The sequence below is a fragment of the Neopelma chrysocephalum genome, unplaced genomic scaffold (assembly GCF_003984885.1).
Source record: "Neopelma chrysocephalum unplaced genomic scaffold, ASM398488v2 Primary Assembly neopelma1_68, whole genome shotgun sequence".
Classification (NCBI taxonomy): domain Eukaryota; kingdom Metazoa; phylum Chordata; class Aves; order Passeriformes; family Pipridae; genus Neopelma; species Neopelma chrysocephalum.
The window spans coordinates 4,209,973-4,223,038 of record NW_020897727.1 but is presented as its reverse complement, the minus strand read 5'-3'; the positions used below and the strand labels follow the sequence as shown (position 1 = coordinate 4,223,038).

Below are 13,066 nucleotides of genomic sequence, written 5' to 3'. Positions count from 1 at the left end.
GTTAAATTCAATCAGATAGAATTATAAAAGGTAAGAAATTTGATTATATTGTAGTGTATAAGCAAAAAGATTAATAAATACATGCTTTTTCTTTGAAGGATACACACAAGAAGAAAAAATTGAAATTGCACATAGACACTTGATTCCTAAACAGCTTGAACAACATGGCCTGACTCCACAGCAAATTCAGATTCCCCAAGTAACCACTTTGGATATAATTACCAGGTAAGTCTGTTCGTTGCTTTCTGTTTAAATAACTTTTTTTTTTGTAACTAGTAAATCAATTTATAGTGTGATAACACAAAACATGTCTTAAAATCTATTGTCCTTAATAGCTTCAGAAGTTCACCAGTTGGTAAATTATGGAATTGCTTTTTCCTTAGCTTTGTCTCACTCTGCTGTGTAAAGTGAATCATCCTTCCTTCTGTAGAGAATTCCTTGCTCTTGCTCTCCGAGTGTGGCTACAATTATTTGTGTTGACACCATTGGCAAGGCCCTATGAATAAAGAGGACCACTTGAGGCCAGTGTTGCTGCAGTGTGTGAAGCCAAGGTCTGACAGCAGACAACATTTATTTTAAAGAACAAAGTTATATTTCTATCGTTTTCATAAAAAAAAAAGGAAATTACCTTTTTTTCCTTGTGACTGGATGGGCCGCATTTGTTTAAAATTTGGAATTAGGTTAAACAAATTAAAATGTGGGTTTTAAAATAGCTTGTATTCATTAGAACTATTTTTTTGTTGGACGTGAGAGCACGTACATTGATCAGAACATCTTTTGAACTTGAAACTAGCTCATTTTCAATGGAAAAAGGATCAAGATTCAGTGAATTGAAGTCTTCTGTGACCAGTAACAGCATTTTGGCTACTTTGTTTAGTGCTATTGTCTGGTGCTTCTTTTTAATTTACAGACTATAAGAAAATATTCTTTTACAGTCAGTTCCTCAACTTTCAAAAAAGTTTGAAGTTTTAAAATAGTTCTTCCTTTTAATTTTTATGCATCTGAGAAGAGCTCAGTGCTATTGAAACATTGTTTAGAATTTCATGAAGGTTTAACACCAGGTGTTAGTCATGTCGTCTTCCCACTCAGTAGTTTATCTTTCTCTACAATTTCATAGGCAACCACAATTATTTGGATAAAAACAAATGATTTTTTTTTCTTGTTTGTTAGAGCAGTCCAAGGTTTCACTGCCTTTCACATCTCATTTTATTTAGCTGTGTTTTTAATAAGAAAGTGTGTTTGCATTGCAGAGAACTCTCTTCCAGAGAATGCCCAGCAGTAAGCCAGTTGTCTCTCCCCCAGGTACACCAGGGAGGCCGGAGTGCGGGCTCTGGATCGGAAGCTGGGAGCCATTTGCAGGGCAGTGGCAGTGAAGGTGGCAGAGGGACAGCACAAAGAGACAAAGCCAGATCGTGCTGAAGTGGGGGAAGGAGAAGGTGTGTATCTTTTGCATGGTTTATTAAAAAGGGAACTTCTAATGTAGTCACTAGGAAGCTAATTTAGCAACTTTTTCTCCTCTTTTATGCTTCTTTAAGGGCTGTTTTCAAAAGCATTGAGGATAGTGTGACATTATTATTGTGCATGGTTCAAGTAGTGCTGAACTGTGACTTGGGACATAATTTCAGCCTGCCAAGTTGGTAATTGAGAAGTACAATGGATCTGTTTGATATCTTAGGGATGCAGTTATGATTTGTGTATATTTTTGCTTTTTTATGCAAATCTTCCATTTATTTTCTTAAATGAAAAACTAAGTTAAACTTAGTTATTGTATTTAAAGAGGTTCTTTAACTGTACTGTGCATGCTCTACTGGCTCAGAACTCAATCCCATTATTTTGTACTCTGAAATAATTATCTGCTTGAAGAGCTTTGAAATTAGGAAGGTTTAGAGGCTCTTTTTATGTGCCTTTTAGGACTACACTTATTTGAACCCTTGGAGCTTTGGTAACTTCTGGACATCAGTAAGTCTGTTGTTGTTTTCCATGTATACGGTGTTTTATCATTCCCAGTCATCCAACAGACTGAATGAAAAATAAACATAAAATTCTCAAACAGTACAAATACCCAGGTCACTGCTCCACCAGAAAAGGCAGAGCCCTTTCTTGCGTTGAGATAGAAGGGGGGAAGGGAGAAGTCAGGCCCATAATCCAGTTCACGCACAACACGCAGGTGGTGATGCTCCCTTTTTCATCCCCACTGGAGTGTTCTCTTTAATAAATGAACATCCACGCTGTGTCTGGTGAGAGATACCATGGAGAGTGTAGATGGTGGTGCTGTTGTTCGGCCAGTTGCTGGTGGAGGATGTCACTGTGCACAGCAGTTTTCTGTTGGAGCTTCAGAGTGCTCATTGAGCACTGGGTGTCTGCAGGAGCCCTCAGCGTAAGGTAGATGTGAAACGTGAAAGGACAAAATCCAAACCTGAAGTTGGACTTCTAAAATGTGGGTAGCCCTTAGTCTAATAAAACCTGGCAAGCAGGGTGTTGGATGCTTCATTTGTTTTTTAAGGACTGAAATGAATTCAGGTGACACTTTCAGACAAGAAGTCCTTCCAGTCTGTTGGAGAACAATTGTGTGTCAGAGGATCCTGGAAAGCCAAAACTGCAGAATGGCTGATGACTTTTGCTCCAGGATATTCACAAACTTAAAATACTAAACAGGACCCTCCCTCTTGGTGGGATGTTGTGAAATACTTTCCAATTTAGTTGATGTGAAAAAAACCTATAGATTTTAACATCTGTACAGCTGGAAGAGTTCTGGTCTAGATTAGAGCAGGACAAATAAGGAGACTCATTATCTGTTCCTTTCAGAAAAGGCAGTGTACAGGTCTGAATGGTGCCCACCCCTTTTAGAGAGTAAATCCCAGGGGAGGAAATATAATCAATATTTGTACAAGCAGTGGTATTAATTAGAGGGGTATTTGAAGAAGAGTTTTACCCGCAGTAAAAACTTCAGTAATCTCTCTCTGAAAATCTGTTTTCTTGATGGTCTGTCAGCTTTACCTTGTCTTTTTTTCCTAGCTCAGTATTTCCCTTCTGAAAATTGAATCTTCTTTTACCTTGTTGAGTTTTCTGAGGTCATCACAGTGTCTGTGGAAGCTGTAATATCAAAAGATTGATTTTTGGCCGTGTTTGCTTAAGCGGATTCAGCTCAGTTTTCTCTGAATGTTTGGCTTAATAACAGTGAACTCTCACAGTAGCAGTGACTCTGAATGTGTGAATGATCCTGCAGTTTAAATAATTTCACCTACATTAAAAGAAGAGCTTTTAAGATGTATTTATTAATGCTTTCCATTTATATTATGTGCACCTTCTCTCCTCTGTGATGGACTGTTCTGAAGACAAACACTGAGTTTGTCGATGCTTCTGGGATACCTGGACTTGCTCTTGAACCCGAACACTGAGCCTTTGTGCTGTGGTGGCCAGGCTTGCAAGCACCATCAGGGTCTTTGCTACTTCACTTTTTTGATAGCAATTCTGACAAGTCATGTTTTTAAAGTATTTCTTTGTATTGAAGGTCAGCTGTGTCTAAAATGTGCTTCAAAGGTTTAATGCAATTGCTGAATAAAAAGAAATGTCATTCTGCTCTTCAAGCCCTCTGATAAAATAAATGAAAGGTAGGTTCAGAGCGCAACTCATGGTACTATAAGAAGAAACACTTCATTATTAAGGCAAATAACAAAAAGGAACTGTATTAGACATCTCAATCCAGCAAGAGAGGTATTTACCACGTTAAAATTAGCACTGTACTTGCAACTTAGGTATTTACAGTCTTAAAATTATACACTGTTAAAATTAGTACTGGACTTGCAACTTACCGAGGCTAAATGAAAATAGCAATCTAAGTGCTTCAAAAGATGGCAAAATGTTAGTGCTTTCGGTTGACACAGAGTTTAGAGTAAGCCCAGAAGAAATGAGCTGTGGAGAGTTGCCTGTGTACTTCTGGTGTGGAAACTGTTGGTAAGAAAAAGGTGGTATTTAATAAAAGGGAGTCCAAGGGACAGGTGGCTCTATCGTTTAACTGTGGTGTATTATGAAGACTTGTATAGAATGGTGCAGTCTGCAAAGTGTGTTTTGTTTTGTACTAATAATGTGCTTATACCCTGCTGTATTTTTAGCAGACTGTGTCACTTGCTGGGAGTATATGACAGTAGGATCCTTTTTAAAAATATTTTTGTTTAGTTTTCATTCTATCTGTTGGAAACAACCAAGTATTCAAAACAAAGCTTGTAAATATCTCCAAATACTTGCAAGTAGATGCAAATAGTGGGATTTGTAGCCTAAATTTATTTCTTTGGCATTTTTTTCTCCTGTTGATTAGCGGATGTTTGTGCAGTTGTGCATCTTGATGATGAATTTTTATTTTGTATAATGAATGACTCTGGAAGAATAGTTAATCAAGTTGTTGTCTCTTAATAGTTTCATTTAGAAGTATTTCTTGAATTTTTTTTCCTCTATCTGTAGAAGAAGACCTGTAATTCATTTTTGCCTTACACATTTGTCAATTACTGATGTGGGATTGAGCCTACAGTTAGTGCATTGATATATCCTGAGTTAGGACTAGGAGAGGGCAAGCTCCAGCCTTGCCTCGCTTGCTAAAGCATTTGTGTCTGGTTCATAGCATATCCAAATAGTAACATGGTGCCTGTTGGGCTTATTTAGCTGAGTGCCTTGTGGCTTGTGGGTTGGAGTAAAAGCTAAAAGGCATTAGGTAGGAGAATCACAAAATTCCCATCATCATACTGATTGTCAGATTATTAACTCCAAGAGGAGCAGCTGTTTGCAAGGCTTTGTAAACATCAGGCTTTTGACACTGTTTGATAGCGGGCTCTAAAAATGGAGGGTACCTGCCATAGCAGAGCTGATGCTGGGAGATGCTCTGTCAAGCTGTGTTTAGCACTTCCCAAAAATGCATGACTGAAGCACAGTGGCAGCTTTGTCTTGCCTTCCTGCTCCTTTGACTCCTGAGCTTTGTGAAGTTGGCAAGTGGAGCAGTGTTGGTTTGCGTCAGTCCTTGGGTTTGTACATGAACTTCAGCAAAGGCAAAGGGAGTCATTTTTCAGCCTCTCCAGGGAGTCATCCTTGTGTACAGTAACACCATCTGATATTTCACTGCAACACTATCTAAGATTTATGAGACACTCCTCGAGTCTTTTGACAGTAGACGAAATTCTAGTAGTCACAAAAATATGTGAAACTCTCCTTCCTATTTTAGTGCAACTGCCTTGAGAATACAATGCAGCAACTGTGCACTAAGCCATCATATCATGATACAGCAGTTGAAACCCAGAGTGAAAAATGATTTGTCTAATTCAGACCTAAAAGGAGATTTAGGACAGGTAATATTTAATAACTAAAAGTGGTTAAATGAGGATTCTATATATGCTGAAACTAAGGCTTTGAAAATACTTAATTATTTCCATAACCCAGTAGTAACAGTGCAGTTTGTTCTACTCCTTGTGGATGAAACAACACTTGCTTTTGAATTTAAATGCAAGTTTGACTCAAGTGGTCAATGTGAACTGACACGTGAAGTGTCCTCCATCTCTCAGCTTGGGCATGGTGCATTTAATCACAAAACACTGTGCATTGTGAGAGGGATTTGCTTGTTTTTAGTGTGTGTGAGGGCCCTAATATAGCTGTGCTGACACCACTGCTCTTGCAAAAAGTGACCTGTTCTATGTTCTAGCCAAACCTCAGCCCTTTGAGCCGCACAGGATCTCCTGTAGCACTGAGAAAGTGGTGTATGAAATCTGGTGAGCATCAATCCCACGGTGGTGGGACTGCAGGTGCTGCAGTCTGAGCTCAGCTCTGCTGGCCTTACTAAGCTCTGCAGGCTGCAATACAGGGCTCTTCCTAAAGATTGCTTGGACTGACTTTCCCATTGCGGGCAAAAGGGCGTAAATGTTATGAAAAGTTTGGGTTTATGTACAAACAATTTTTTTCCCATGTTTTCCATGTTAATTTATCTGAGCATTCCTGCATGAACACCCCAAATTCAAGTGCTTCAAGTAGACGTTGTTATTCGAGATCACAATTGTTGGAATGCAGTTATTGCATGAAAAGAGACCTTTTCTGATCCTGTGGGGAAAAATACACAGAGCATTAAATTTAGGTGTATAAGTAAGTTTTAGAGGATTGGGGTCCCAGGAAGGTGCTCCCTTCCTAAAGAAAATCCGATGGAAATAATGCTTCCCAAAAATATGGTGAACATATTTTAAGGTTTAAGTTGGACATTGGAATGTTGCTTTTAGGACGCAGTTTCATGTTATGCCTGGCTTTGAGTGTGAGCCATTGTCAGCAAGAGCAATCCTATCCTTTCCTACCTAAATGCAGGTTTGGGGAGTTTGTTAGTTTGGAGGGGCTGAAAGAATCTTGGGTCTGTCTATTGTGTGCTGAAGCATCTGCTGCTAAGTCAGATGAGAAAGAAAGAACATGTTATTTTCCCTTTAATTGCCCTCAAGCTTGAAACCTTTTCTGTCATTCTGATGTTCTTTCTCATTCCTCTTCATAGCAATTCAGCAAATCAGAATGTGTTACATTAAAAACTGCTCTAAAATGTTAGGCTGTTGTTATTATAATTGTTCTCTCTTGGTCAGTAAGTATGGCTGGAAATCTTTGGGTTTGAGACTTATGTGTTGCTGGTGCTTAATTTAAATATATTTTACGACAAGATGAGAAATTGCTACACGTGGAGGAGGTTTTAGACTCTTGCATTCTCTCATTTCCATTACATCTGTAGCAGTCTTAAATTTTTAAGTCTTTGTGCCATGGAATTCCTAGTAGTTCATTGGATGTTTTCTTTTGAGTCCATTTTCTTACAAATCCAGTATTTACATGCGAGATTTTGTTTTATTTTGGGAACTTCCAAAGGCAGATTCCTGAGGGACATTGTCGTGATCTTTGAGTAGCTGCAGATTCTGCTTGGAAAATTTGACAATAATTTTCTTTTTTTTGGTTGGTTGTTTTTTGAACTTTTTTTTTTGTTGCTTTGGGAAAGCTCTGTGTTGGTTTGTTACTGTTTATTTTTCGTTTTTACAATTTTTAGATGTTGAAACAACTCAGCACCATACTGCCTTTGCTTAAGCAGTCATGTAATAGCAGATCAGCAGGTGGTTCCTCTAGTGCAGTTTAGAGCTGTGTTAAGGGCACTTCTTTGACTTTTTAGCTTATTTTTCCAACTTACTTCAAAATGTAAGATGATTAAGCTTGTTCTGTTTCTGGAAACGAATTTAACTGTCTTGGTTTAGATAAATGTGTCATTTAACTTGTTCTGTGGTTTATGGCTATGCGTAGGTAGGGAACATGCATTTGTCATTGTTAATGGAAATCCTAATTGCTTGTGTCTTTATGGATTCTTCACAGTCAGCACTTGGTCAAAGATGATAAAACAAGATGTTTTTTTCCTTCAAAGAAAGTATTAGTGTTTGTAATTATATTTTGGGACATCACTGTATGCTTTTATATAAAAGTAGATAATGTCAGAGTTCAGGTTAATATTTTTAGGAAAATTTTGGAGTTTGTTATTGTTACAGATTATAAAATGGAATCTACTAATTGGATTAGATAAACTCAAAGGAAGAGTTTCTGATTCTTTTATAGGGCAGGTGGCCTCAAATTCCCTACAGGTTTGTTTATGGGAACTCTGTCTCTTCAGCTGCATATGCAGAGTTAGGTGAAACAGGAACAGTTGTGTTTGTTAGACAGTAAAATCTTGGTATAGAACAAAAGCAGCTGTTTTTAAACTTGATTTTATTTTGAAATATGAATTGTGTATCAGATTACTCAGGTTTCAAAGATCTGTGGTGTTGAAATGGCAGTCTGAGTTGCAAGAATAGCATGCAGGGTTACATTTCCTAGACTTGTTAGTATTTATGTCTATGATTTTATTATGTACAAAAATAGTAGTTTAACAAAAATATAGAGACATGCTGGAACAACAGGAGAGCCATCTGACTAAGGCAGTGTTTACAGTAAAGGAGTGGGATTTATGCACAGAGCAACGAGTTGTACAATGGAAAGATTAGTGGATGTTGGATAATAACTATTACATTTGAGTCCTGAATGAAAGCTGAGTTGCTGCTGTTCTGGTAATAGTGATGTCAAATGCTTTCCTTCATACTGTATTAAGGCATTAGTGAGAATTGCACTGCCACAGAATTAGCTGTAAAAAGGCCTTCGTAAATCAGGATTAATAACAGGATAGTTTGTATCTTGCATTCTGGTTCATCCATTCTGAGACTTACTTTTGCAGCACAGAACACCTCTTCATGTTATGGAAAATAGATTAGATCAGTGATTTGTGGTTTTCTGTAGTTGTTTAAACTCCGGGATCTTCAATTATTGTGCTTGCATTAATGTGTAAAGGAAAATGGTTTATTCCTTTAAAGAAGGAAGAAACCAAAATTTTCTTTTCAAACTGAAATTTAAGAGAATTCAAAGAAAGGAAGCAACCCATATTTGGGTAACTTCCCAAAATATGATGCGGGAGTCTGGAAGCTTGGTATATGTTTCTGTGTAATACAGACTATGCTTTAAATATGTATTAGGCCTGTGTGTTTGGGGTGGGAAGAAATATCTTCACTATGTGCAGGATGCTTTTCTCAGTGGCAGGGAGGCACTGCTGTGAAACTGCCACAGAACCGTAGAAACATCTGGTTTATCCAAGTATTTTTCATCTCTCTGTGTTTCACTAAAATATTGCTTCAGGCTCTCAGGAAAATGGTAATGAGCCTTTTGCATCTGGATCAAATTCCTTGGGGAAATGACTCCCTGCTTGCATTCTCCCTCTGTGTCCAGTAAGTGCACAGTGGGCACCTCCTGAGTCCTTGAGCTCAGTCATGCAAACAACAGGCTGTGCAGGCTGGGTCTGAGACCAGGCTGGTTTGAGACTTTGATATTTACTTGCTTCCCACTGCAGTTCACTTTTGTACAGAAAACACATTTGTAGAGAAAACAGAAATTTTAAGGCAGTTTTGGTAAGAAAACAATTGTATAGGTAAGAAATGCAATTGTGCTCTAAATGAAGGAAGGGAAGAGCCCACTTCTGAATCCATAACTGTTGCTTTAATTATGTGGTCACATCTAGATGACACTTGAGTATATTGCATTCAGAAGTCTCCAGCTACATATTTATAATGGTTTTATACCCTTCCTGAAGAGTATATCATACCTGGAGGTGTTTCTTAAAAAAAACCTTTGGGGAATATTTTGCTGCTACTGGTTATTGGTCAGGATACCTTAGGAATATCTCATCCAACAAAACCAAGACCAGAGCCCTGTGTAAGTGTAGTATTTCAAGACAAAAGCCACAGATGAAGCTGTTACACTGAAATGGTTTGAGGTTTCTCCACTGAACGTGGACTGTATGTGCTGTGTTCTGAACTGGCTGTTGAAGCAACAGGAGGTGGCAATTTTGTGAGTTAAGCAGCCTGGTTGAGTGGAAGGTGTCCCTGCCTATGGACTGGATGATCTTTAAAGGCCCCTTCTAACCCAAACCATGCTATGATTGAGTAAAACCATAAAAGTCATAAGAGACTGTGAGAGGTGTGATGTCAGAAAATGTGCTGTACAGGCTGTGGGGAGGGTGGGCACTGCTGTGCTGGGGCAGTGATTCCCTGTGACAGCCTGGAAGGAGGTGGCACACCGGGGCTGGGTGAGTCGTAGGCTCCTGGGGGAGCTGGTTTCTGTGTGGTCTACACGTGGCAGCTTCTTCTGTTGAGGGTGTGTGTGCGAGGAGTGGGGTGTGGAGGGAAGAAGGAGAGTCCCAGAGCAGTAAGTTAAGCTGTCCTTGTTGGACACTGTGAAAGGAAGTGTTCCTGGATGTTATGCAGATGGGCCAGTGGTAAATAGTGGAAAAGTAATGTAAATCTGGACAAAATGCTCCTGCTTTACATGGCAGAACTTAATTCTGAGTGTCAAACAGTAAGCATTTGAATCCTTGCTGAAAGAGAGCACAGAGAGCACAGTTGTAAATGTCTGTAAAAAGAACAGTAGTTACAGTAGTTACTGAACTTTGAGCATTTCCGCATCCAGCTCCATATTCTGTATTACACTACATTGTACATGATTTGCTCCTCCTGGAAGAAACTGTTCTGAAGGTAGTGAGGCCCTGGCACAGGTTGCCCTGAGTAGCTGTGGCTGCCCCAGCCCTGGGAGTGTTCAAGGCCAGGTTGGACGGGGCTTGGAGCAACCTGGTGTGGTGGACGGTGCCCCTGCCCATGGCAGGGGTTTGGAATTAGATGATCTTTAATGTCCCTTGCAGCCCAAACCATTCTGATTCTTTGAAATACTGTTTCTATGCAAAAATCTGATGAAAAGTGCAAAGTCCTAAATGAACTTAATGTGTTTTGCAATTTGAATTAGTTTAAAATGTATTTAAGCAGATGAGTTGCATCTCTGTCAGTGTTCTAGATTTAATATTTTTGTTGATGAACAGTTAGAACATATTTAGGCTTATAAATTAAATGCGATGCCATATTATCGTAACAAGATTTTTGTGAAAGATGGTTTAAGCACATTTTAATGAATTTTCTGAGCGTTTCTTTGAATATTTTATTTTTCTCTGTCATGATTTTTTAAAATTCTTCTGTCTAGAAACACTGTTACAAATCCTAAATCAGTTTTTCTTCTCTTAGATTGCAAAGAGCATGTCACAGAAGATGCAAAACCAGAATCCATCAGTGACACAGCTGACCTGGCTCTGCCACCTGAAATGCCGATTTTAATTGATTTCCATGCTTTAAAAGATATCCTGGGGCCACCCATGTATGAAATGGAGGTAACATCTTCATTTGTTTCTGCTTGACTGTTGTTTCTGGCTGGTTTGACTAGTTGTGTATTTTATTGCTATTGACTGAGTTTATACAATATTAACTTCTTTAAAATGTGTCAGTAACAGAACTGTTTTTCTTTGTGTTCCAGCGAGTGTTTTCACCTAAAGAAGTTTTTGTTTTCTTTTAACTCATGGTACATAAATAACCTAATGCCATGACTTTCTGTTAGCAAAGATGCCTGGAGCTATTCTGTGCTTCAGAATGTGGTGGTGTTTTTTCAGTTTATAACAAGTTTGCTTTTGTTTGGGGGATGTTTGGTGGTCTTGGGAAAGAAGCCAAAAGTAGAACCCAGGAATCCTGTCTCTGCAGCAGCTGTGCTAAGGACTGTCCCACATACCTCCTTAAAGCCAGTCAGCATTTTTGGGTATTAAAGCCACTTCAGTTTGCACCAGAAGTTCTCAGACATTCTTTAGGTTAATGCTACTCTTAGCTATTAAGATGTTTTATGATCAGTCAGGCACCTCCAGCTCTGTTCCTCGGTAGGCATATTTCAGAATTTTTTCTCTCCACCATCTGTGCATTCCTCCATTCTATGGAAATGCCATCAGTTAAAGGAATTTGTTAGTTTGGGATTCTCATTTCACCATTTCCATTGCAGTTATTCTCTGCCTTAGTTCAGGCCCAGGTGAAGTGACTTAATGTCAGTGGTGTGACAGGAAACTTGTTCTGATGAAACACTGAATTTTTCTGTCTTTATTGTGGAGAAAAGGTCAGTAAAGCAGTAAGTTATGGAGAAAATAGAACAGAAGGGAAAACTTCCATAAGAGACAAACTTCTGAGAGCTTTTCCTCTTAGAATTCTTTTTTCCTAGATCAGAGGCCCAGACTCCAGTGGGATTTGGAGAACAAGAAGGGGACAAGATGTGCAGGGGAAAACAAGTGCTTATTAAGGAATGAGTCAGTTTTTAGAATTGAACTGAGGTTTTGGGATATGAAGGTTTTATCATGGAAGAGATTCTTAAGGAAGAGACAGAAATGAGGAAACTTAGAAAATGAGTTGTAAGCACAGCTCCTGTCTCTGTCAGGCCTTTCAGACTGGCTGCTGGTGGTTTTTCTGGTGTGTAAGTCTGCAGAATGTGTTTCCTCTCCATATCTGGCCTTAAAGCTTCACCTTTGACCTGCATTTTGCCATTTCTCAGTAGCTGAAACAAAACCACTGTGTGAGTACCTGGATGAGACTGAGCAAATAGAAGTGAAAACATGACACGACTTAATTGATCTGTTGTCCTTCAGGGAATACCCGAACACAAGGGATTAATCTTTCACCTTTTCAGTGCTTTGCTTGTCTGTTTTCTGCACTGCTCTCCCAGCAGAAAGACATGACAGAATATTCAGCTCATACTTGTAGGATTAATTCATTTATCACAAATAAATAATCTTATGTGTCGCCCTACAGAACAAATGTTGGAATAAATCACATGGTGAGGCTTTGAAAGAATAATCTTGACAGTTTAAAGTGTAAAAGATTTAATGAAATGTTTCAGCACTGCACGCTTTTGGGGGAAAGGATTTATAACACATCCAGTGTGTTTATAATGAACTATTTATATTTTTGGCTTGGATTTTATCTTTTTTTTTTTTTTTTAGCTCAGGTAACAAAACATTGCTGGCACCACAGGAAGGCCTGTCAGGATTAGTTTATATCCTCATAATGGGAGTGAAGTTGAAGGGACAGCAGCTGTAGGTCAGTGAGATTGCCTGTTCTAGGAAAAGAAAGTGCAGATGCCATAAAATAATGGCTCTGTTTCGTGGGACGTGCACACTTCTAATTAAGGAACAAAGGAGGTTCTTTTAGAAGCAAAACCTGGACAAAGGACAGGTTTAGATGGGCATTTTTATCAAAGAACTCTCAGTCTTGTGGTGGTATTTCTGGGAAATCCTCCTCCCTCCAAGGGAAGCTGCTGTTAACGTGCTTTGCCAGCAGTGATTTGCCAGGAAATGAATCAGAAGAGGAGACTGGAAAAAGGTTGGTATAGTCAGGTTGGGAGAACCTGTGGAAGGATAACAAAGATGCTCAAGGCCAGCAAGTAACTGAACTGGTTCTCATCATGCCATTGTGAATCAGTGATTAAATAGCTTTTTGTCCATTACACTGACTTACAAAGCAACTCCACAACTGCAGACAATGTCTCTTGGCCTTTATCTTGGAACAACTGTAAATGTTTTAAAATAAATGACTGTGCTAAATGTTAAGGCTTTAATTCTGCAGTGTCCAGGCAGCTAAAATGTATCTGATGG

The 13,066-nt window shown here is 38.9% G+C and overlaps 1 protein-coding gene across 2 annotated transcripts in view; it reads left to right on the top strand.

Annotated features, from left to right (window-relative positions):
• LONP2 (lon peptidase 2, peroxisomal) overlaps nt 1-13,066 on the top strand; it is a 37,201-nt gene that overhangs the window by 17,319 nt on the left and 6,816 nt on the right. For both annotated transcript variants that reach the window (XR_003534534.1, XM_027685062.1), the window contains exons 10-12: nt 99-225; nt 1,303-1,436; nt 10,632-10,774. Coding sequence is in view for 1 of the 2 variants with exons in the window: in XM_027685062.1 (XP_027540863.1) it covers nt 99-225; nt 1,303-1,436; nt 10,632-10,774 (404 nt within the window). In the remaining variant the exon portion in view is untranslated. The remainder of the gene's footprint in view (nt 1-98; nt 226-1,302; nt 1,437-10,631; nt 10,775-13,066) is intronic.